This window comes from Lepus europaeus, chromosome 4, assembly GCF_033115175.1.
Source record: "Lepus europaeus isolate LE1 chromosome 4, mLepTim1.pri, whole genome shotgun sequence".
Taxonomy (NCBI): domain Eukaryota; kingdom Metazoa; phylum Chordata; class Mammalia; order Lagomorpha; family Leporidae; genus Lepus; species Lepus europaeus.
In genome coordinates this window covers 87,446,043-87,471,114 of record NC_084830.1, presented here as the reverse complement: position 1 = coordinate 87,471,114, position 25,072 = coordinate 87,446,043, and the positions used below count along the sequence as shown (strand labels likewise).

The 25,072-nt window shown below is 42.2% G+C and overlaps 2 protein-coding genes across 5 annotated transcripts in view; one reads left to right on the top strand and one right to left on the bottom strand.

Moving 5' to 3' along the window:
- The window catches only part of PLAG1 (PLAG1 zinc finger), a 45,003-nt gene extending 37,332 nt beyond the window's left edge, over positions 1 to 7,671 (bottom strand). For all 3 annotated transcript variants that reach the window (XM_062189578.1, XM_062189580.1, XM_062189579.1), the window contains exon 1: positions 7,525 to 7,671. The gene's annotated coding sequence lies outside the window, so the exon portion shown is untranslated. The remainder of the gene's footprint in view (positions 1 to 7,524) is intronic.
- A 476-nt stretch (positions 7,672 to 8,147) lies between these two features.
- Positions 8,148 to 17,392, top strand: CHCHD7 (coiled-coil-helix-coiled-coil-helix domain containing 7). Of its 2 annotated transcripts, none has more exons than XM_062188479.1 (4): positions 8,148 to 8,254; positions 11,258 to 11,336; positions 13,450 to 13,548; positions 15,428 to 17,392. In XM_062188479.1, the coding sequence occupies exons 2-4, from the start codon at positions 11,283 to 11,285 to the stop codon at positions 15,530 to 15,532; spliced, it is 258 nt and encodes an 85-aa protein (XP_062044463.1). In that variant the 5' UTR covers positions 8,148 to 8,254; positions 11,258 to 11,282; the 3' UTR covers positions 15,533 to 17,392. The 2 variants fall into 2 exon arrangements, with proteins under 2 accessions (XP_062044463.1, XP_062044464.1); XM_062188480.1 differs by lacking the exon at positions 8,148 to 8,254 and adding an exon at positions 8,326 to 8,890.
- The last annotated feature ends 7,680 nt before the right edge of the window (positions 17,393 to 25,072 follow it).

The following is a 25,072-nucleotide window of genomic DNA, read 5'->3' as shown; positions in this document are numbered from 1 at the left end:
TAAGAACTGGTAGGACTGTTTCCATCACTTTTGTTATCACTGACTTGTTTTATTGTATGGCCAATTCTATTTTAAAGCTGAGACTCTATGGATTTAAATAGTGATTTTTCAAAAAAATACTAATATTTAGAAGCAAAACATAATGTAGGTTGAAATTGTACTCCATTAAATAACCTCAGTAGCAAGTTTGCAGAACACATAAAAAACACTGTCTCAGTTTTATTTAGAAAACAATTTTAAAGCAAATTCATGTTTGAAATGTAGCTTATAATTAGACAAACTGGTTATATGAATGTTTATTTTAAAGGTTATAATAGGTATTGTCCAAATACATAAATTGACAACTCCCACATAAACTAAAAATCTATAACAAATTTAGTTTTAAAGTAACAGAGCTAATTCCTCTTCTTTGGAATGGAACACTTGCAGAAATTCTATATAGGAGATGCAAAAAAGCAGCTCAGGAAAGGGAATACACTCTCAGATAAAATGGTATTTTCACTTCTCTGCCTAAAGTTGATAAAAATAAAACCTTATTATAACTTTCATAGGATATGATGAGAAGTTCTGTGAGATCTATGTAATTCTAACATAAAGACAATACAAGAAAACAAAATAAAGTTACTGAGAAAATCTAGCAGACTAAAATTCAACTGGTGCTACTGTGAACCTGCACACCTGAATTACATTAAGCTTTCAAGTTCAACTTCTTAAAATTCTCCTGATCAAGAACTATACTGATGTTTACTACTAATATGTTTAAACAAAATTGACTGTAATACTTTCTAATTTTGCCTTTCTGCAAAAGGGCTAAATTCCCCATTTCTAATTGATTTCTAGCTTAATGGTCTCCAAAAATGTATCTTTTAGGCTCTAATTGATTAAAGGGGCATAATTTTTTAAACAGATGCTGCTCTTCAGCTGTAGCATATACTCTGAGAACTAACATTCTCATATGCAGAAACTAAAAGATAGGAAATTATAAATTATCAAGGCATTCATCAGGTGCCATTCCAATACTGGCTGGAGACACTAATTCTGCCATTCAACAACTCAGAGTCAAAATGAGGCTCTCATTCTTGAAAAGGAAGGGTTCAAGACCCTGCAATGGCACCTCAGCTACGATTGGTAAAGGACTCCCATGCCCTTCAAGAGCAGATGCCTCCTCCATTCTCAAAATCTTTTCTGATATTAAGGCAAACTCGACTCCAGAACATAACAGTCACAGATTTAAACTGCCCTCCAGAAAAATCAACTGCTGATTAACAAATAGGAAAGAAAAATTCCTTTAGTCCGCAACAAACACCTAAACACATTCCAGAAGCTAAAAAACGTTGGCAAAATGTTATTATCTCCATCTTGTGAAAAGCTTTTGCAATGTGATTAAGTCTGTAAAAAAAAATTATCCAAATTTCAAAAAAAAAAAAAAAATTGCACAGAGCAAACTATTCTTAACATTTATTTCACTAACTTAAGGAAAATTTAAGTTTCTGATAAGGAATGAAGAAGATAATTTTCAATAGTTTCTAAGGTTCTCAGAACACTTCATGTAGGTACTTATTTAAAATAATCTTTAATATCTTTTCTAAAAACAGCAGAAAATATTTTTTCTTATTTTTTGAAAAAGAATTCCAAATAGCCACTACAAGTTATTCCTAGAATTTAATTTAGTTTGATTCAAATCTAAGAAAATAAGAAGGGGAGGCTTTGTAGATCTGTTTCCAAGTCAATATAAAACTAGCAATTTGTGTTAAAAATATTCCCAGATAATCTTCCCAATTATCATTCCATTTTTAAGTAAATTTGTAATTTTTGCTCAGCAGTTGGTGGTTCTTTAGTCACATAAGTCGAATTTCACATTTTTTATAAATTGCTATTTTATTCTGAAATTCTTATCTCCCTAGTTCTTTACCGTCAATTTTGAATATTTTAGTTCACACTTATGCTGTTGTTTTATATTTTCATTGTTTAAAACTCTTAATTTTTAAAATACATTTTTGCTTTCTAACACCTTTACATTTCTAGGTTTTCAATACTTTTAGTTTAGGAAAAGATCCTACTTAAAAACAAGACCAAGAAATATTTTAAGCAAATTGCTTATCTGTTTAACCTAAGATATAATTGTGTGAGTTCATTCATTCTTCACACACACACATTTCTTGGGTAGTCATCTCCAGTTCCCAACACACACTGTGCTTGGTCTTCATGCACTTCATGCCATGATCCTGCAGTAACACTGTTCACAAGACATCCAGGGACTTTTATATAGTAATAATTTTAATGTAGTATCATACCACTGTGCTTTTTAAAATTAAGATATTTCTGTAGTATGAGAAACATTTTGTATTCTGATAAGCATTTTTTTTAAGGAGCAAAATCCTTAAGACCAAAAAACACCAGTACATACACAAAATCAGAAAACAAAACTGCCCAAGTATCCTTGGCAGTTCCACACCACTTCTCTGTCAGTACCCTGAAAAGAGGAGGCACAGACAGGTGTACACACTAAACAGAATGCAAACCAGTGGGAAGCAGGCCAATCAATTTAAAAGTAAAAATCAAATTATGCCTCTATATTTCTACTAGGCTTTTATACACATGTATTTCTCCTAACTTCAAATGTTAAAAATTCTGAAATAGTAATCTTATAAAAGAGTGTAATTAAAAATTTTCATTTAGTTCTTCAAATTAAATTTAACAATTAAATTTGCAAATAAGATACAAATATTTCCCTGATATAAATAAAATGGAGTAACAGGGTGGATTTCAGATTTGTGTATTTCAAAAAATTTAGGCAATGAAATAAATACAAAAACTAAAAATTAGTTACCTCTAAAATGTTCTTACGGTGAGAGGGAAAAGAATTCCCATACATGAATTCTGAAATCATGGATAACTTTATAGTTCGTCAATCTGATGTACCCTATCCTCACATTTAACTTATTTGTAAATACATTTCCAAGGTTACCTAAACACTTACTAATTGGTTAAATATGCTGCCTATATTAATTCCTGTTAAAATTAAAGAAATCAAAGGTCCACCTTTGTTTTGGAGCAGTAACTAATATACTTTCAAACTATTTAATGCTTCAAAAAAGGTGTTTATCAGAATCTTAAAATATTTTTAAAAATGGCTCAAGGGACAATTTGCAGCCCTTTTACCTTGAACACATTCACTGTCTTGTTTTTTGCTGGACAGTTCAGTTCTCTCCTGCTGAAACTCTGCCCTTACTTAAACAACTAAAACATCTAAGATGTTATCAATAGAAGGGGAACAAATTTATATTTCTTATAAGTTTGGAAACACATCAAAAAGAACACATGCCCAAGCATTCTAGGTAGTTTTTCAGAAAAACTTCCCTTCCTTTTTCTTGGCTCTGTGTGTGTGTGTGTGTGTATGAGAAAGAGAGAGAGAGAGACAGACAGACAGAGAGACAGGTAATATTTCATATATCTTAATTTTCCAAAGAACAAGATTCTAAATGAAAAAATATCAAAACATTCCTAAAAAGGTGATCATTTTGATTACACAGCTCCAGAGGCAAATAATTATTGAAACAAAACTAAAGGATGGCTATAGATAGATGTTTCAGTTATCTACTAGCTTTTCAAATCTGTTAAGACAGGGAAATTATATTAGTTTTAGGAAACAACGATTTAATCCTCAAAAAGGAAAACTTCCAAAATACTAAACTAAAATGTATATAGTAACAAACAGGATTATGTTAAAAATGAAGGAAAAAAACACCATCTTTGTATGATATTAAAACACAAAGAATATCCTTAAAAACTTCAAACTGTACTGATGAAAGCAAACTCACTAATTTATCTAACTGTAAAATATCTATATTAAAATATTTTGGTTATAGTAACTATACAGATACAGAATTTTATCAGTATTACCCCACACTTATAATAAAATCGTCTTCCACAGCAGCTCAATTCTTTATAGAATTTTGAATAGCAATATTAGTAATGTAAATTTCAAGTAAGATTCTCAGTCTATGAAATTTCTCTAATTCTAACTAAAATAAAGATTTTGAGTATATAATATCTTTAGATTATTTCTGTAAGTTGGCATAATTTAATGTTATTTTCAGACAAAGGATATTCAATAGGTAGCATTTCTAAGTCATCAAGAAAGACCAATATAACCAGTTCACATTACTGTGCTGTGCCCTATCTAAGATTGTCTGAGGAATCACAGATTTTATATTTGTGCTCTACGAGCGCATCTTCTAATTCAGACAAGTAGCTAGTTGTATATAATCCAAACACGAAGAAAGTTATACCATCATACGAAAGAGAGAGGGAAAAAAATGACAATACCAGCACTTTTCCTTAGGCTGACAATAAGCTAATCATGACTTGAAGTGTGGGAACAATCTAAATAACCCAATGATTTAGTATAACTGGCAGAAATACTTCTCCTTCACTTTTACAGACACTGAATTGCTATCAGTATCTAGTTTGCCATAGTGGCAACTATTCAAAATCTACAAGTCTCATGTACTTGAAAAGCATAGCATAATAGGGACTACTTAAGAGTCAGTGTCACCATCCTGAGCCAAAATACAAAGAGCATGTAAGATAGACTTCAAAGGTTTTGTTAAGCATCAATGGCATTCTGAAACCTCTGCACAGAACCTTGGTGGTGGGTGGGGGACTCCTCTGCTCCATTGATAGCTTAATCCCTTTCCAATCAGTTTTGGTTTAACAGTGCTTCATGGGGTTAATTTTTCAATGAGTCCTCAGAAAGTTATAATTGCTTCCAAAGTCAGAAACCACAGATGATGTACTCAAACACTACACCAATGCCATACTGTTAAGGAGGTATTTACAGGAAGGTGCGGAGAATAACTCATTTGTGGACACAAGGTCACATACAACACACTAGAAAATGATGCTTTGCTTAAACAGTATGGCAACAGAAAGCATTCTGTATAAGGAGTCTAAAAATTCAGCTCAAATTTTAATTCACGTCTGTAAATCATAAAAACAAAGGAAAATAGGTGCTTATTTTAGAAAACTCCAAATACCTGCGGAAAACAGAACACAAGTAATTTCTATTCCAGATTAACCTAAATTCCCACATACAGTATGTCTAACAACTTAAATATTTTAAATTTGGAAAATGCTGTGGAAATCTAACACGTAAAAGCTGATAGTAGTTCATGATCAGTAAACATTTCCTGTTAAATAACACAAATAAATTCAACTGAAAAGATGCAAACTGAGAGGTCTCAGTGTTTTAAAAAATCTTTTCATTTCAAAGGTTCAAAGTTACAACATTATGTCTAAGATGGGCTTTAAAAATGGATATAGATGTAAACTTTTCCATGGTGCTGGTATGTGTGCTTTTTTCCTCCCAAGGAAATGTCTTACTGCTTACACTGTTAAAGAATCTTCATCACTTTATCTGTAAGTTTCAACCAGAAGTCCTTAATATAGCTTAAGCCAAAGTGAATATTAGGTATTTTACAGCTTTTACAAAATGGCTGTAAAATCACATTATGGGCATACATAGCTTTTTGATCTCACTGCACAGAATTCATAACTGTTCAATAATGCTATACCATTACACCACACACCTTAAACTATTTCCATTTTTCCACAATTCCTTCCAAAATCAGCTTCCAAAGCAAAGCGATGTAACATGAAAAGTTCCTGGGAGGGCATGTTACACAAAAGAGCAGCTTGGATACACACTCTTGTCCACACACACACACACACACACACCTTCCCTGCAGTCTGTTTATCCCCTCTCCCTCCATCACTCCCAAAGGTGGGTGCACTTGAGTAATGGAAAGAGAAGGCTCTTCCCTTACCACACCCTCCCAGCACCTCTGCTGCTGGTCCCTCAAACAGTGATTCTGTGTAGGTGATGAGAACCATCAAAAAAGAGAGGCTGTCCCTTTAAAATGCCCTGCTCTGTCCCATATCCCACGTGGAACCAACATCAGCAGCACTTTCCCACTAACATCAGTGTGATGCAAGAGGCACCATCCTTGTCTATACGTAAAACCAGAAAACCTCAGCTTAACATTCTTTAGGGAGGATGAACAGGTGAAGCAAACGTGTCAGGAAGAGAAAAACCAAGCAGCTCCCCCAGCCCTCCCCAAAAGGTCTGGCAGTCCAGACTCTGGACACCATCACCTCTCTACCCCTCCTCTGGAGAGCCCAGTTTAAAGAAAGGAGGGAGCCACCAACAAAACCTGAAGCATAAATGCGACGAAAATGCAATCTAAAGCCGGAAAGGTTTATTCTTCCAATCACACATATTAACTCTATTAAGAAAATGGCATCACTTCTTTTCCACCAAAAAAAAAAAAAAAAAAAAAAAACCAAACCCCGAAAAGATCATTAAAAGGGAGTTATAAAATAGCAAATATAGTGTTTATCTTATCTCAGATCAGTCCCCATTACCAATAAGTTTAGCAGTTTCTGCACTAACACCTCCCCCCTCCCTCCCCCTGCTTCTCTTGCATCGGATTTTCACGTTTTCTCATTGTCGGTTGAGTTATAAAAGGCTTTTTGCCCTTCGAAAGTTTTAAAAAAATAAATAAATATTAACTCCTTGGTCCCTGCAAAGTCAAAATGGACTTCAGGGGAAAGGCGGTTCGTCCTTTTACCTTTAGCGAGAAAAGGGGGAGCATCCCGGAGTTTTAGGGATTTTTTGCGATTTTTTAAAAATTTTTATTTGGTTATATGCCTGAGTTCTCCCTCCATTTTGGTTGTTTATGATACTGACAACAAGCTGTCCCTGCTGTGTGCCGATCTCCTGCTTTCATTTAGCACCCCCTCCCCCTACCCCCCCCAGCAGCCACACACCCCGGGCTCACACCTCCCCGCAGACCCCGCACCCCGACCCCGGCTCGCCCACCTGAGGAAAGGGCACAAAACAAATGCATTTCTCCAGAAAAGAAAAACCTCTTTTGAAAAAGGGGCAAAGTTACCCCAAGTCACTCAAAGTGCCCCCCAAATATTGCCGACCGCGGGTTTCCGCCAGGCCCTTTGGGAAGCGACCTTCCCCCGGGATGTTTTGGTGGAAAATGCGGAGAGTTTACTCTCAAAACTGAATTTATATTAATTTTTCCCTTATTTTTCGGGTCTCTAATGTCTTCCGCTCTCGCTGCTGCCGCTGCCGCTGTCACAATATTCACAGCACCAGAGAGGAGGAGGAGGAGGAGGAGGAGGAAAACTTTCCAAACTTTCCAGACCCTTTATAAAACGTTTTTTTTTTTTCCCACCGACCTCACCTTCGGGTCCCCAGCCGCATCGCCCCCTGCCCTGTCAGAAGCGCCTTCGGGAGTCCTCGCAGCCCCGCCGAATTATTTTATTTTATTTTTTATTATTATTTTTCTCTCTGGGGTCCTGAGCAGGGGCTGAGAGTAGCACAAACTTTTCCTCCTCCTGCCGCCGCCGCTGCTCCTCTGCCCCCTCGGCTAGTCCCATAATTTAAATAACCCTGATATTTCTCCCGCTAAACGCCTCTCCGCCGCCCCGGACCCCGGGAGAACTCACCGCGGGGCTTTAACATCCTCCCTCCGGCCCGTCCGCCGCCTTTACACCGCCCGCGGAATTTCTAATAATTTTTTTCTCATATTTCGGGCTGGACGCGGCGGGCCTGGAAATTGTTTCCTTACGCCTCTTTCCAGCAGCCATTGTAGTGTATGCGCTGCCCCTGCAGCCCAACTTGCAGCTGCCGCTGCCGCCGCCGCTGCCGCCGCCGCCGCCGCCGCCGCCGACGTCGCGCCCACCGCCGCCTCCCCCGGCCTTCTCGGCCACCGCCCCCGCCTCCCGCCGGCCCGCCCCCAGCCCCCACCCGCCGCTGCGCCCGCCCCCCGCGCGAGCTCCGCCCCGGGGCCGGCCAGTCCGCGCCGGCGCCGCCGCGGGCCGGCAGGCCCATTGGCCGGCTGCGTCGCCCGTCAAGCCGAAGTGTTAAGAAGCAGGCCGCGGCGCGGGGGGCGCGGCGGGGCGGGCGAGGGGGCGGGGTCTCGCGCCCCGTCCCGCCCACTCCTCCCACCTTGGCCCTCCTCCCGCCAGCCGGGGGCGGGGCGAGGCCCGCCCGCCCCCGCCGCTCAGAGTCCTACGCGCCTGTCAGTCTGGCTGCAGCGCGCGCCGATTGGGCGGGCGGCCGCCGGGGAGCGGGGGCAGCATGTTGGGGTGCACGCTACTTAAGGTCCTGCTGCGTGAGCCATTGACGTGTTTGGAGCTGCAGACGGCCTGGGTGGTGGCGAAGCGGCGGCCCGAGGTGAGTGGTTCCCCGCCCCTCCCTCCGCGGCCGCTGCAGGGAAGCGGGAAGAGAAGGGTGCACCTGGGCCGCCCCGTGGACCTCCAGTCTCCTCCTGGCCGGGCCTAGCCGCAGCGCGGACCCCCTTCCCGCGGCTCCTCTCACCACAGGGGTCTGTGCGGCCCGGGCCAGGAAGGTGACCGCTGCCGCGTGCGGGCACCCTCTCCTCCCAGCTCTAACTTCGTCCTGCACCCCAGCCTTGGAAGCACGGTCGCCTGTCTTCACCGTCCACCCCCCCCCCCCCATTCCCGGCGTATTCCTCGCACCCTGACCTTCCCGGCAGCGTCGGGGGGCCAAGCAAGGTGCCTTCACCTGGGCCCGCCGTCCACGACTAGACTGACCGGCAGCCCCGTGGAAGGCGGCGAAGCCTCGGACTGACATCCCTGCGGTTTCTCTTCCGATCTCCCTCCCCCACCCCCCGCTCCGGTTTGCCACCCCCGACCTCGTGCGCTTGACCTCTGCACCCTCGGTGGGGTAACGGCGTGCTGGGTTCCGGCTTCCGGACGCGACCGAGCCGCAGATCCTGCTCCGGGTGCTACTGCCGGCCGGTGGGCCTGGAAGGTGTTCAGTGACGTTCCCTTCCCCCTTGCCTCTGAGGTACTTGGGAGAGTGGGGCCGAGAACGACCGTGTGGGGAACCGGCTGCTTCGAGGAGCAGTTTACCCTGTAGAATGGATTTCAAGTTGTTCCTCCAACGTGCGGAGGTTCTGCGGCCCCTCCCTGAAATCTTTGGTTTTCTCGGTTGCCGTCCTCTGCAGTTGGCAGAGCCGTGTGACGTTTTGGGGAGACTGTGCCTTCCAAAAGGGGTCGATAGGGCCTCCAGTGGAGCCCCGCCGGTCCTCTCTGTAAACTGACATTCCTCTGGGTTTCCAGGTAGTAGGTAAGGAATTCGTGCAGAGGAGGTGACCTTCGGAAACACGAGCCTAGAGTGATTTGTTTTTAAAATCCGGAAGGAAGAAGAAAAGCGCTGTGAATGAACTAACTCATGCAGCAGATCTGACTCGGGGGCATGTGATGGTGCCTCAGTGTTGCTGTTGAAGAATTCTCACTGATGGTGATGATAAAGTATAGAGTAGAACACGTTCATGTAAAACACGAAACTTGAAATCTTTTCCTGCATCTGATGGTGGTTGAGATTATCTTATCCGAAGCGTATAGACTGCTGAGCAGGGTGCTGTGGTCTGGCCTCATAGAAGGCTGTGAAGTTACTTGGTACCAGCATCCCTTCTTAGGAAGAATTCACGCTGCAAAAGGGTCTTGTTCAGGACAGGAGCTTCCAGATACAATTGGACAGCTTCCTTTTTGCCAAGCTGCTCCTGTTGGCTGATTATTTTCATGTATTGTTCAGTGAAAAGCATGAAATGTTTAGTTAGTCGAGGAAAGTTAAAGGACTCCAGAATAGCCAGTCCCATTTCCATCTTTGCAAAGGTTGGTCTCCCTTAGCTTTACCATAACAAGAAATGAGACTGGGTAAATCTTGATTGAGATTGCCTCCAGTTACCAGGAGTTTCCTTGGTTTGATGTTTTTTCCAGAAGTATCCTTTATTTACATTAATATGACTGATTTTTTTGTTTTTTGATGGTCCCATCTTGGCCAAGGAAATTAGGAACTGTTTCATACAAAAATTCTGACCACTAGCTACTTATACTGACCAATGTATTATTTTATTCAGTGGAGTTTGGTGGGTTGCACTACTTTGTTTGCTGGCTTCTCCTTAAAGCTTTAGGTGGAAGAATGATTACACTGAAACAATTTAAAAATATAAATTAAAACAGCTCCTTAACCCAGAACATTTTGAAATATTGTGGATGGTTTGTTAATAGTATATTGAAACAAACAAAAAAAACCACTGAAATAATTGGGGTATTTAGCTATTCTTTTTTTAAAAAAAAGATTTGTTTTATTTATTTGAAAGCGTTACAGAGAGAGGTGGAGACAGAGAGGTCTTCCATCCGCTGGTTCACTCCCCAGATGGCTACAATGGCCAGAGCTGCACCGATCCAAAGCCAGGAGCTTCCTCTGGGTCTCCCATGCGATTGCAGGGGCCCAAGGACTTGGGCCATCTTCTACTGCTTTCCCAGGCCATAGCAGAGAGCTGGATCAGAAGTGGAGCAGCCAGGTATCGAACTGGCACCCATGTGGGATGCCAGTGCTTTAGGCCAGGGCTTTAACAGCGCCGGCCCCGCTATTCTTTTTTGAGTGTTCTCTTTCAGTTTTTTTCTGTAATATTTCTTTGAGATAACAGACATATGTCAATTTCATTTGACTCTTTGGGAGAGGGCGATTTCCCTGGGATATAGTAGACATACATATTACCTGAGTAGAGGACTTGTACTAATTGGCACTCAGAACTGTGATCATCTTAAATCAGTGAATACATTTGCAAAGCTGAATTTCTAAGATTTGAGTTGGAAGATTACTAAACAATGTTACTATTCCTTGACTTCTTTTAACCAAGAGAAATCTGAGGTAGAAGATGGCACTGAAAGTAAAATTTTAACATGTCTTTTCAAAATGTCTGTAGGTGTTAACTTGCCTGTTTGATGTATTGCTACCTTAGAGCTGGTCACACACTGTGATAGGCACTCTGATCCTTTAGTTGATAAAAAGATTTTTTTGTTAAAGCTGAGCACAACTAAATTAAATCTTTACTTTGTATGGTAATCAATGGATATTAGTTTTGTTAGTATTTTAGTTGCTTAAACTTAAGAGCTGAATTACATTTGACTCATCTTACTGGATAGAAGGATTCCAGTGTGGCCTCTATGTTGAGGTACGAGTGACAATATAAACACACACATGCATGTACATATCCAAGTCTTTATTCTTAAAATACAAAGTATATGCAAAGTCTTTTACTAGGTGATCATGATGCCAAAACTAAATTTTCAAGAACTTGTAGGGCTTGAGAGATTTACTGATTGATTTTCTACCATTGATTTCATAATTCTTTTTTTCCCCTAGTCCCTTCAGTAAGAAGACTGTTACGATGCCCTTGGTAACGCGGCGGCTGAGAGATCCTGACGTGAATCCTTGTTTGTTGGTATGGTAGTTTGTTTTTCATTTTCTTGAGTGTTAAGTTGGGAAAGTAGGCTTCTTCTAAATTTGTGGATATCTGTTTTCTGCAGTTGTTGAATCAAGTTATTTCTGTACAAAAAATACTCTGGCTAGCTGTGATTATTTCACCAGAGCATTTTTAGACATTCACAATTTAGCTAACAAATATTCATCTTTTCTTCATTTTTTTATCTGTATAATATGCAAGTATTTAGTCATCACTGTAAAACTAGACAGGCATATGTAACACTGAGGAAAATATCTTTAGTCAAAACCTCAAAAATTGGAGGGAATTACATTTTATTATTATATGGTTTTTTTTTTTTTAAGGATTTACTTATTTATTTGAAAGGCAGAGTTATACAGAGGCAGACGTAGAGAGAGAGAGAGAGAGCTATCTTCCATCTGCTGGTTTACTCCCCAAATGACCACGAAGGCCGGAACTGGCCTGATCCAAAGCTAGGAGCCAGGAGCTTCTTCTGGATCTCCCACGTGGGTGCAGGGGCCCAAAGACTTGGGCCATCTTCTATTACTCTTAACCGGTGCCCATATGGGATCCGGCACTGCAGGCGGTGGCTTTACCTGCTATGCCACAGTGCCAGCCCCAGTTTATGGTTTTAATAGCAGTAATTTCATCTTGTCCTTGAGCCAACCTGGCTAAGAATAATGGACTGGTAATAGAATTAATTAGCCTATTGAAAGTAAAGGTTGGGGCCAGCGTTGTGGCATAATTGGTAAAGCTGCTGCCTTCAGTGCCAGCATCCCATATGGACACCAGTTCGAGTCCCGGATGCTCCATTTCCGATCCAGCTCTCTTCTGTGGCCTGGGAAAACAGTGGAAGATGGCCCAAGTCCTTGAGCCCCTGCACCTGTGTGGGAGACCTGGGAGAAGCTCCTGGCTCTTGGCTTCAGATTGGCACAACTCCAGCCATTGCAGCCAATTGGGGAGTGAACCAGCGAATGGAAGACCTCTCTCTCTCTTATCCTCTCCTTCTCTCTCTGTGTAACTCTGACTTTCAAGTAAATAAATAAATCTTAAAAAAAAAAAGTAAAGGTTTTCACAAAGGTATCTTATAAACAAAAGGTTTGCTGTGATAATACCTTTTCACTGGCATTTATCTGGTATGACCCTCAATACTGACATGTAGCTTTGCCACCCTTGAAAAATAGTCTTCCTATTGGTGCTGTGAAAAATTGTATATCTCCCCAATCCTATGAACATTTTCTAAATAATATACATTCATTAAATATTTGGCATAGAATTTAGCTTTGTTCTGTATATTAGCTCAGTTTTCAAAAGTTGTACTAAGTTTATTTAGATAGAATATGTTTCTTATGCCTGTGAAAGAAATCACCCACCCATTTCATTAAAGTTTTCTTCTAGATGACTTCTCACATTCATACCTTTCCCTTTGAAGTTTGTTCTCCAGTCTACTTCTGGTTGAGACGGCTTTACTCTTAATTCCCAAATGGCAGCTACTCTCCATTGAACTCATATACTGATGTTGCTCACTTTGGTTTTTAAGTGATGTTCATGACATCTATCAAGATGACATACATACATTGTTTATTTACTTGCATACTGGAATGACTAATAGCCCAAAATACATTGAGATGAATGGTGTTAATTTAGGGTAGACCAGTTAATAGTGATTTGCTTGGAATCCCCGTGCCAACATTAAGATCAAAATTCAAGTCAAAGTGAGAATCTGGAAAAGCAAGAGAGTTGATTGTGTGTCGGGAGAGTTCCAGCTCTCTAGAGAAGACATTTTGAGTGTATTGTGCCTTGCTTTAGTTTCTTGCTAAGTAGTTACTGGATTAGATGATCCCAGTTAGTATTTTGGCTCAAATTCCTCTTATTCAGTTATTCAAAAACTGGGCCTGACTATGAAAAAGAGAAATGTCTGCCTGAACAGAAAGTGCTGAGATAATTGACCACATGGTTCAGTTTCTTATTAGTGTCTACTCCACCCGTTAAAATGAACAAAATAAAGCACATAATGTGAAATTGTTCATTAAGGAGGAAGCAGCTTCAGAAGAGTTTGTTTGTTTTGGACCCCATCCCACGTTTTAAGTGATGCCTCTCTTACATACTTAAGGAATCTGATGCATCTACCAGGTGTATGGATGAAAACAACTATGACAAAGAAAGGTGTTCCAGTTACTTCTTGAAGTACAAAAATTGCCGAAGATTCTGGGTAAGTCTCGCTTGGTTAGCTTTACGCTGAAAACCCATCTCTTTGACTTGGAACTGAGACCTGAAATTACTTAGTACCCACAATCCCTTTTTTCTCCAGTGATGGCTTTAGTGAAGCTTAACTTTCCAGTTGTCTTCCCTGTGTTATTTCAGCCCTAAAGAGACCTTGAGTGCCCTTGATACCTCATCCTACTGTAAAGTGTAAGAATGCAGTTTCATTGTGAATCTTACTAAGTATGTATATGTATGCAGCCCTAAAATAATAACTCTGAAATGAACAGAACCTATAACTTACCCCTCCACGAGACATCACAGTACACCTCCGTTTCTGCCTTTTCCCCCACTGCATCCCTGGGAGTTAAAATGATCACGTTTTTCACAAGATGTTGGTGTATAATTTTTGTTTCCCTAAGAGCTGGACTCAGCTATTTATTTTCTCTTTGCTAAATGGACTGTTGGTTTCATTTAGTAATTACTTAGTATCTCTTCTTGGTGAACTATACTAGAGAGTCTTCAAAAAGTTCATGGAAGATATGTTTTATGAAAAAAGTATGCATGGATTTCAAAATTTTCTGTAGCAAAATTTATCCTTTAGCTCTACTTTTCTATGAAGCTTTTGAAGTCCCTTCATATATATATATATATATATATATATATATATATATAAAGATTTATTTATTTATTTGAAAGGCAGAGTTAGAGAGAGAGGTCTTCCATCTGCTGGTTCATTCCCCAAATGGCCACAACAGCTGGAGCTGGACTGATCCGAAGCCAGGAGCATGGATCTTCTTCCAGGTTTATCACGTGGGTTCCGGGGCCCAAGGACTTGGGCCATCTTCTATTGCTTTCCCAGGCCATAGCAAAGAGCTGGATCAGAAGTGGAGCAGCTGGGACTAGAAGCAGTGCCCATATGGGATGCACAGCAAGCCAATGACATGGCAGCACTGCAGGCAGTGGCTTTACCCATTATGCCACAGCGATGGCCCCTCATATATTCTTGTACCCTTGTGCTTACCCAGTATTATCCAGCCACTTGTTGTGAATGTTCCTGTGAGAATAATCCCTTCAATTTAATTGTTAATAATTTGAAGACATTTATTTGGAGTCTTAGAATCAGGGTGTAGGGTTTAACTTTTTTTTTCCACAGGCAGAGTGGACAGTGAGAGAGACAGAGAGTGAAAGGTCTTCCTTTGCCGTTGGTTCACCCTCCAATGGCCACTGCGGCTGGCACACCGCGCTGATCCAAAGCCAGGAGCCAGGTGCTTCTCCTGGTCTCCCATGTGGATGCAGGGCCCAAGCACTTGGGCCATCCTCCACTGCACTCCCGGGCCACAGCAGAGAGCTGGCCTGAAAGAGGGGCAACTGGGACAGAATCGGCACTAGAACCCGGTGTGCTGGCGCTGCAGGTGGAGGATTAGCCTATTGAGCTGCGGCGCCAGCCTTAACTTGGTTTTTAAAACATTCTTCGGCCGGCGCCGTGGCTCAACAGGCTAATCCTCCACCTTGCGGCGCTGGCACACCAGGTTCTAGTCTCGATCGGGACACCGGATTCTGTCCCGGTTGCCCCTCTTCCAGGCCAGCTCTCTGCTATGGCCCAGGAAGGCAGTGGAGGATGGCCCAAGTGCTTGGGCCCTGCACCCCATGGGAGACCAGGAGAAGCACCTGGCTCCTGGCTTCAGATCAGCGCGGCGCGGTGGCCATTGGAGGGTGAACCGATGACAAAAGGAAGACCTTTCTCTCTCTCTCTCACTGTCCACTCTGCCTGTCAAAAAAAAAAAAAAAATTCTTTTTGAGGAATGTTTTAAATAGCAAATTCCTGACAAGTGTATAGCATTTAAAACATGACTGATTATGAATTCTTATTTTATTCCTACACACAGAATTCTGTCATGGTCCAAAGAAGACAGAATGGAGTGAAGCCACCTATGCCGACAGCAGCAGAAAGAGCTGAAATCTTGGGAGCAATGGGAAAGCTGCCCTACTGAATGTTTGCATTAAAATTGTTTGTGTAACTTGGAAGCAGATGAATATTTTATATAAGCGATTGCTGTAATAATGAGACTTTGCCCACCTCACCCAGACAGATCTTAAGTTCTACAAGGGGAGGCCGGCGCCGCGGCTCACTAGGCTAATCCTCCGCCTTGCGGCGCCGGCCCCCCGGGTTCTAGTCCCGGTCGGGGCACCGATCCTGTCCCGGTTGCCTCTCTTCCAGGCCAGCTCTCTGCTGTGGCCAGGGAGTGCAGTGGAGGATGGCCCAAGTGCTTGGGCCCTGCACCCCATGGGAGACCAGGAGAAGCACCTGGCTCCTGCCATTGGATCAGCGCAGTGCGCCGGCCGCAGCACGCCTACCGCGGCGGCCATTGGAGGATGAACCAACGGCAAAAGGAAGACCTTTCTCTCTGTCTCTCTCTCACTGTCCACTCTGCCTGTCAAAAATAAAAAAAATAAAATAAAATAAAAAGAAAAAAGAAAAAAGAAAAAGTTCTACAAGGGGAGACCAAGTAAAGTTGACCTGTGTCTTTGGTGTTTGCTCTCAGTGCCATGATGCTAGCATGTCATTGGCTTGCTATGACACTGAGCTTACATTACTTCTTACAGGGCCAAGAGTGTTAGTACAGGTTATATGAAGAGTTGAGGTTTTCAAGTAAGATGTGAATAAGTAAAGAAGTAATGGGCCTGGAGTGAGGGCAGTGTTTCCAAGGAAATAGGAGATGAATGATGTGGGTAACAATGTGACAGTTGGAATGCCTATGTTTGGAGAACTCTCTGTCGGTGGACCGTTCCCAGTGAGTGGAGCAGGGATGAGGGAAGGCTGGAAAGGTAAGTTGCAGGTAGCTGTGTGCTGGGCCTTGAATCCCTGACCTACTCCTAAAATCTCCTTACTTCACTCATTTACCTTTGATTGGTACATTTACTAGAGGGGAAATGGTCCTGGAAAGGTTATCCTAAAGAAGTGACGTGAAAAAGTTTTTCTCTTTAAGGAAAGACTGAGTTACAAGAGTCTGAGAATAAAATCCATAAACATTGGATAGCCCAACCACAGAAATGGGAAAAAAGAAACTGATTCCCTCTGGAGTAGGATTTCTCTTTGTGGGGTGAGGTGGGCAAGGTAGGATGTGATGGCGGTTGGGGCAGGGCAGAGAGTTCATCAGGGGAATTCAGTACTGGGTTGAGACTAGAGCTTAACCACATTTGATGACACAAAAGGTTCTTCAGTATGGTGACTTGTGGATTATGTGCAGCTCTCCTTAGACCCACTGCCTTTTGAAAATCCAGTTTTTTTCATTTACAGAATAATTTGAATATAAAGAAGGTGTTTAATATATAATGGAAAATGAGTGAAATCAAATTGCTTGTCTCTCTTCATTGGATCCTGCATCAACAGCATTGTTATTTTTAAAATATTTATTTATTTTAAAGGCAAAGTGATAGAGGGAAAGACAGAGAGCAATCCTCCATCTGCCGGTGCATTCCCCAAATGGCTGCAAAAGCCAGATCTGGACCAGGCCGAAACTAGGAGCCAGGACCTCCATCCTGCTCTCCTACTTGGGTGGCAGGGGCCCAAATACCTGGTTCATCTGCTGCTGCCTTCTAGGCATATTAGCAGCAAGAATCAACATTCCCATGTGAGATGCTAGTGTCGCAAGCAAAGAGCATTATTTTAACGGCTGCTGGCAGTGAACTATCCATTCGAGTCCGTAGCCCAGCTCAGACATTTTTAAGACATGTGACCTTCATTATTAAATAGGATCCTATTTGAATAAAAATGATTGTTAGAAAAATTGTTTTGATTTGTATTGGCTGTTATAAAAACGATGGATTAAAATAGCAGCTGAAAAGAATTACTACCTATTTGTGTGACACTCATTTTAGCCCTGCTTGCTTAAGAGTTTAAAATTTTAATGGCATCTCTTTGTACATACCAGTATCAGCATTCGGCTTGTAGCTATTTGTCCTGACATAGCTCTTCAGTTTTCAAATTGTTTCCCACTTTTGCTTTATTACTAAGCACTTCCTAGACATGGACGTCTGCCTTATCACCAATGCCCTCCTTGTGTGAGCATTTATTTCTCTTTGGAAGTGTATCTAGGACTTGATTTGCTGGGTCGTATGGTAACTAAGCTTAACATTTTGAGGAACTGCCAAACTTTTCCAAAGTGGCTATACCCTTATACTCTCAGGAGTACCATATAAGGGTTCTAATTTCTCCACATCTTTAATATTTGTTATCTGACTTTGGTTATAGCTAACCAAGTGGATATGAACAGGAATCTGCTTGTGGTTTTCCCCTGCGTGTTCCTGATGACTAACAATGTTGAGCATCTTTTAATATGCATGTTATTGGTTGTTTGTGTACTGTTAGATAAATGTCTATTCAAGTTCTTTACCCATTTTTAAATTTGGTTTTGTTGAGTTGTAAAAGTTCTTATATATATTAGATACAAATACAAGTCCCTTATAACATGATTTGTGAAAATTTCCTCCCATTCTTTGAGTTATAATTTCACTTTCTGGTGTCCTTTGAAGCACAAAAGTTTTTAATTTTTATGAAATCCAATTTATCTTTCCTTTTGTTGCTTTTGGTGTCATCTGTGAAAGCATTGTCTAATTCATGGGCATGAAGATTTACACCTGTTTGAAGAGTTTTATGGTTTTAGCTCTTACATTTAGGTCTGTAATCCACTTTAATTTTTGCATATGGTATGAGTTAGGAGTCTAACTTCACTCTTGCTATCCAATTGCCCCAACACTATTTATTGAAAAAACTATTTCCTCCATTGAATTGTCTCAGCACCCTTGTTGCAAATAAACTGGTGGTGTGTGAGAGTTTATTTCTGGAGTTTCAGTTGTATTCCACTGATCTGTGTGAATATGTCTGTCTGTCTGTCAGCACCACACTCTTGATTTCTGTGGCTTTGTAGTAATGGCTTTGATTGGTTTCTGTGTTTTCTGTGAAGTACTTTGAATGACAAAATGATTAATTGTTTTGGAGTTTTTTTGATTAGCAATCCCTTAACGCATATGTAATGACTGCCCTGGCAGAACTGTTCAATTCTAAATCTTCATGATCCCCTGATTCCTTGTTTGCTTCTTCATACTGATCCTGATAAATTGAGTATACTTTGCTTTCATTATACTGCTTTTGAGGGGCAGAATCTCAGTGGTATTCCTTATCATAACTGTTAAATTTGATGTATTTTTCTGTCCAGGATTCCAGTTTACAAGGAATGACAGTAATTAATTTGATAAATTGTGTTGGGCTATAAGTGGGTGCTGCGAGAAACGCTGGCATCAGGCAAGCCTTTGATATCAACTAACAAAATGTGTATATCAGGTGTTTTACTGCATCATGTGCTTCTCATGGGGGGCATCCCTATACGGATTCCCAAGGGGTGGAGGATGGTGTGCTTGCTATCTTAGTACAAGCAATTGTTTTTTGAGTCACCCTATCTGGTTGTGAGCTCATGGGGGGCATAATCAATATCATTCATGGTTATTTCTATGATGCCTGGACTGTGTCTAATATAAAATGAACAAGTGTGTGTGTTTGGGGAGATGATGGCTTTTAAAATGGAATATATTGAAAAACATGCTGGTTCTAAAAATTAAAAATGGTTTATGATACCTCTAGTAAATCTGCCACTCATGCAGCCATTGTGAAGGGCTTTCAGGATTTTCCATGTGCCATGACACGGTGGCAAAAACAACCTAAATGAAAGATCCTGGTGAACAAGACCCCAGCAGAAGGAACAGGCCATCAAGGATGGAGGTGCCTTTCTCTGAAGGGAGGAAGGAACCTCCACTGTGATATGGCCTTGACTAAACAAGTTCAGAGTTGGTGAACTCGAGGGGCTTCCATAGCCTAGATAGCTCATGGCAAGAGCCTCTGGTGATTGCTGACGTCATAAATAAGAGTGCCAATTGTTAAATCAACAACGGGAGTCACTGGGTACATGCTCCCCACGTAGGATCTCTGTCCTTAATGTGTTTTACTATGAAACTTAAAGACAACACTACTAGTCGAACAATACCCTATATCTTGTGCGGTTGTGTGAATGCAGCCTGTTGAAATCCTTGCTTAGTATATACTAAGTTGATCTTCTGTATATGAAGGTAATTGAAAATGAAACTCGATGAAGGGTGTAATGGGAGAGGGGAGGGCCACGGGAGGGAGGGAGGTTGGGGGGGAGCCACAACAATACAAAAGTTGCACTTTGTAAATTCACATTTATTAAATAAAAAAGATTTTCCATGCATGTATACCCATATCTGCATACTGGAGGTCTTGAAAAGTTTTGTGGAAAATGTGCATTATCTTTTAATGCCATTTTCTATGAACTTTTTCTCATGTTTTTCACAAAGGAAACTTAATAGTATGTGAGCTGTAGGGTACTTGCTGTTTTCTCTTAAATATATACTTCGGAATAATTTTCCATTGACAATTACAGATTTACTGCGTTTCTCCCAGTGGCTGCAGTTTTCATTGTGTGGTATACTATTATTGAACCAATTTCATGTTGATGGTATGCTATTTTAACAAGGTTGCATCAGTCATGTCTGTACATGTGTTTATCTGCATTATAAATTTCTAAGAATGAATTGAATTTCCTAGGTTGTAGGTTTTTAGATTTGAAATTTTTATGTAATTCCTGATATGAACACACACCCATGATCACTCCCACAAACAAAAACTGTAGGTTTTTCCTTTTTTTTTTTTTTTTTTTGGTAGATTTATTTTTGTTTTATTTGAAAGGTAGAGAGACAGAACAATCTTCCTTCTACTAGTTCACTCTCCAAATGGCCACAATGGCCCTGGCTGAGCCAGGCTGAAGTCTGGAGCCAGGAACTCCATCCAGGTCTCCCATGTGGGTGGCAGGGGCACAAACACTTGGGTCATCTTTTGCTGCCTTGCCAGGCACAGTGGAGGGCGCTGAATTGGAACCAGAGCTGCCAGGACTTGAGTAGGTGCTCCAATATTGTATGCCACCATAGCAAGCAGCAGCTTAACCCACTGTACCACAATGCAAACTCCAAAATATTTCTTTCTGGACATTCTTAGTCCCCTGGACAATTTAAAATTAATTATTATCCATGTGATGGATGAAAACAATGGGATAAGCATATTCATTTTATTTTCCTATTTTTTTAAAAGATAACTTGGGTTACTTTTGGTATATTAAGGGAATTACCTGTTTGTCATGTCTTTCCCCAATTTGCCCTGATCTCTTAGTAACATTTCCCCCAATTCCTCTTTTAACTTTGTTTTTAACTTTTCAAAAATTCCTATGCAGTGTTGTACATTTTATTTTATTTTTAAGGTGTATTTTATTTATTTGAAAGAGTTACAGAGAGGCAGAGGCAAAGGGAGAGAGGTCTTCCCTCCACTGGTTGACTCCCCAAATGGCCGCAACGGCACTGAGTCGATCTGGAACCAGGAGCCAGGAGCTTCTTCCGGGTCTCCCACATGGATGCAGGGGCCCAAGGACTAGGGCTGCTTTCCCAGGCTGCTTCCCTCTGCTGCTTTCCCTGGCCATAGCAGAGAGCTGAATCAGAAGTGGAGCAGCTGAGACTTGAACTGGCACCCATATGGGATGCTGGTGCTGCAGGTCAGGGCATTACACTGTGCCATAGTGCCAGCCGTGTTGTACATTTTAATGAGGTTACACAGATCAAGCTTTTTGTTCATAATTTCTGGAGCTCGATGAATAGTACATGAATTCAGGTACAAGTGCTACAGTTAGAATTCAGTACTACTCATGAAGTGGTTGCCAAGTCTAATGTGTAAAATACGAGGCTACGATGTGGAGGCGTAGAGATGAGTAAGTCACCAGCATGGCCCTCAGAGAACTTCACTGTGACGTAAGGCAGCATGAAATCACGCCGTAGCAACACAAGCGACTTCTGAGAGGGCATAGGAACCTTAGTAAACACAACTGGGCACATACCTGTAGCAGATTTAAGAAATCCTCACTCCCTGGAGCCAGAGTATAGGAAAGGAAGTAGCAAGAGGAAAAACTAGAAAGGTAGAATGGATTCCAATTCTGAAAGACCTTGATGGCTGTGCTTGGTGCTTTGGAACTCATTCTGTGCACAACAGAGCACCATGGAAGGTTTGGAAATGGAGGCTGTGAAATTGGGAAAATAATTCTGGCAGAGAGGTTGTTATAATGATCACGATCACTGTAACTGCCTTAGCTGTTTCCCCTCCATCCTTGCCCCACTTCAATTCTTTCTCTGTACTAAAGCTAAATAAGGTAAATGCAATAATTCTGCTTAACTTCCCAAGACTGCCCACCATCTCAGAGTAACGCCCATATTCCTTCCCTTGGTTTACAAAGTCCTTGGCGATCCAGTACATTTGTGAAGGGCTTAGATTTTATGAAGTTGGGGAGTGATTTGACTTTGGATCAACAAGACCAGCCTCTGTTCTCCACTTAGATCTCAGAGAGGAAGACAGACATGAAAACATCATACCATGTCTTTTAGATGCACAGCAGTATCTTCCTGCTACCCTCACCATTTCTGAACATACCCCATTTTCTGAACTTGAATGGCCATGCTCCGACTGCCTTGGTGAAGATTCATCCATTCAGTCTCAGCTGATGTGCACTTTCTGAAGTCTTGCTAGGGTCCCCAGTCAGAATCCATGTCACCACCTCTTCTGACCATCTGGTCTCTACTGTGGTGTTCCCTTTATACATCTGGGTAGCTGGGTATATGACTAGAAGTGATCAAATCGGGCAAATTGAGTCACCTGAGTGTACTCTTAATTTCTCACCTTGTGTTATTTTGCAGAGGAAGAATAGAAGAATAAAATGCATCTTCAGTGTCCATTGCTTACCCCAAAAATGTTAAAAGACGTGAATTTGTTTTGCTTTTTGATTAAAAATGAATGATTTTCTTTCTTTTTCTTTTTCTTTTTTTTTTTTTTTTTGACAGGCAGAGTTAGACAGTGAGAGAGAGACAGAAAGGTCTTCCTTCTGTTGGTTCACCCTGCAAATGGCTGCTATGGCCGGCGCGCTGCGCCTATCCGAAGCCAGGAGTCAGGTGTTTCCTCCTGGTCTCCCATGTGGGTGCAGGGCCCAAGCACTTGGGCCATCCTCCACTGCCATCCCGGGCCACAGCAGAGAGCTGGACTGGAAGAGGAGCAACCGGGACTAGAACCTGGAGTGCCGGTGCCGCAGGCGGAGGATTTAGCCAAGTGAGCCATGGTGCCGGCCAAAAACGAATGATTTTCGTTGACAGTTCTCAATGTTAACAGGGGATTCTGTGTTTCTGTGTAGACAGCAGGCTGCTGGCTGTATTCAGACCCTGGAGGCCTGGTGGAATTCTTTGCTGTAGCTGGTCTTTCTGACAACTGGATGGTGCAATTGCACAATGAAATGCAAAATCTCAGAACACGTGCTTTCTACTAGTAAAACTCTCAAATTATATTTGAATGTGTATTCACCTGCCAAAGCTTTCACCAGTCCACAAAAGTCACCTAGGTCTGTACATTCAATCTGATTCTTTAATCACTGTGTGGTGACAACAAATAAGTAGGCTTGGGACTGACATGGATTCCTCCCATCAGACCTGGTAGTCCTCATAGAGAAACTGTAAGAATGTGAGGGTCATTTCAGAGCGTTGCACTTGGGTATTGGAAGGAAAGGACAATTGACCCAGGAGGCTAAGCAAGGAGGAGAGAGAGGAAGTGAGAGCCTGATGAGAGGCAGGGGGAGAAGAGTATGATTGGACAGGTTTAGGGTGCTGGCTGTGGAACTCAATGATCCACAAAGCCCAACAATCATTCACATTGAAAATAAACATCCTGAGGTCAGAGTAGAAGCCAAAACACCTTAATCCACGGAATAAAGACATGCAGGATACAGAAAGAGCATTGCATTTCGAGTCCAAATAGGTGAGGGTTCTGGCCCTTCCTCTTGTTATCTGAATGGTTGCAAATGGATTGCTTTGTCTCTTAGTACCCTTCCTTTTGTGAAATGTGTTTTTAAAAATAAAAACCTGGGGGACTGGCCTTGCAATGTAGTGACATTCCATACAAGTTCGAGTCCATACGAGTTCTGATACAGCTCCCTGCTAATGGCCTGAGAAAAGCAGCAAAAAGATGGTCCAAATAACTGGACCCCTGCCACCCACATGAGGGACTCTGATAAAGCTCCTGGCTCTTAGATTTGGCCTGTCCAAGTCCCTTCTGTTGTGGCCATCTGGGGACTGGATCAGCAGTTGGAACATCTTTGTCTCTTTCTCTCTGTAACTCTGATTTTCAAATAGATAAGTGAATCTTAAACACACACACACACACACACAACCAAAAAGCTAAGGATGTTGTGAAATCCAAAGGTTTCCCATGTGTTCTGCAAGTAGATTTTATTAATATTTGAAATGCATTTATATACATACTAGTTTATTTGTAAGTAATAAATATATATTTTCACTTATAGTAAGTTAAAGCCTTTGCTAATTCTTTTTTTTTTTTGACAGGCAGAGTGGATAGTGAGAGAGAGACAGAGAGAAAGGTCTTCCTTTTTGCCGTTGGTTCACCCTCCAATGGCCGCTTCGGCTGGCGCATCGCACTGATCCGAAGCTAGGAGCCAGGTGTGGGTGCAGGGCCCAAGGACTTGGACCATCCTCCACTGCCTTCCCGGGCCATAGCAGAGAGCTGGCCTGGAAGAGGGGCAACAGGGATAGAATCTGGCGCCCCAACCGTGACTAGAACCTGGTGTGCCAGCGCCTCAAGGTGGAGGATTAGCCTGTTAAGCCACGGCACCAGCCTAATTCTTTTTTTTTTTTTTTTTAAAGGATTATTTATTTTGCTTTGGGGGAGGGGAGAGTCTTCCATCTTCTGGTTCACTCCCCAGAGAGAGGGAGAGACACAAAGAATCTTCCTTCCTTCTGCTGGTTCACTTCCAAAATTTAGAGAAAATGGGATTAGCAGATAAGCTTATGGACAGGCATTGTGGTGCAGGAAGTTAGTAACCACTTGGGACGCTCACAACCCATATGGGAGGGCCTGGGATGGAGTCCTGGCTCCTCCCCTTCCAATTGAACTTCCTGCTAATGAACATCTGGGAGGCAGCAGGTTATGGCCTAAGTGCTTGGGTCCTTGCAATCCATGTGGGAGACCCAGATGGAGTTCCAAGCTCCTGGCTTTGGCCTGACCCAGCCCTGGTTGTTGCAGTCACTTGAGGAGTGAACCAGCAAGTGGAAGATCTCTATCTCTCCCCTCCCCCAAGACCCCGTCCCTCTATCACTCTGCCTTTGAAATTAAATAAATAGGGCCGGCGCCATGGCTCACTTAGTTAATCCTCCACCTGCAGTACCCATGTGGGCGCCGGGTTCTAGTCCCCATTGCTCCTCTTTCAGTCCAGCTCTCTGCTGTGGCCTGGGAGGGCAGTGGAGGATGGCCCAAGTGCTTGGGCCCCTGCACCCGCGTGCGAGATCAGAAAGAAGCACCTGGCTCCTGGCTTTGGATCGGCGCAGTGCCAGCCGTTGTGGCCATTTGGGGAGTGAATCAACAGAGG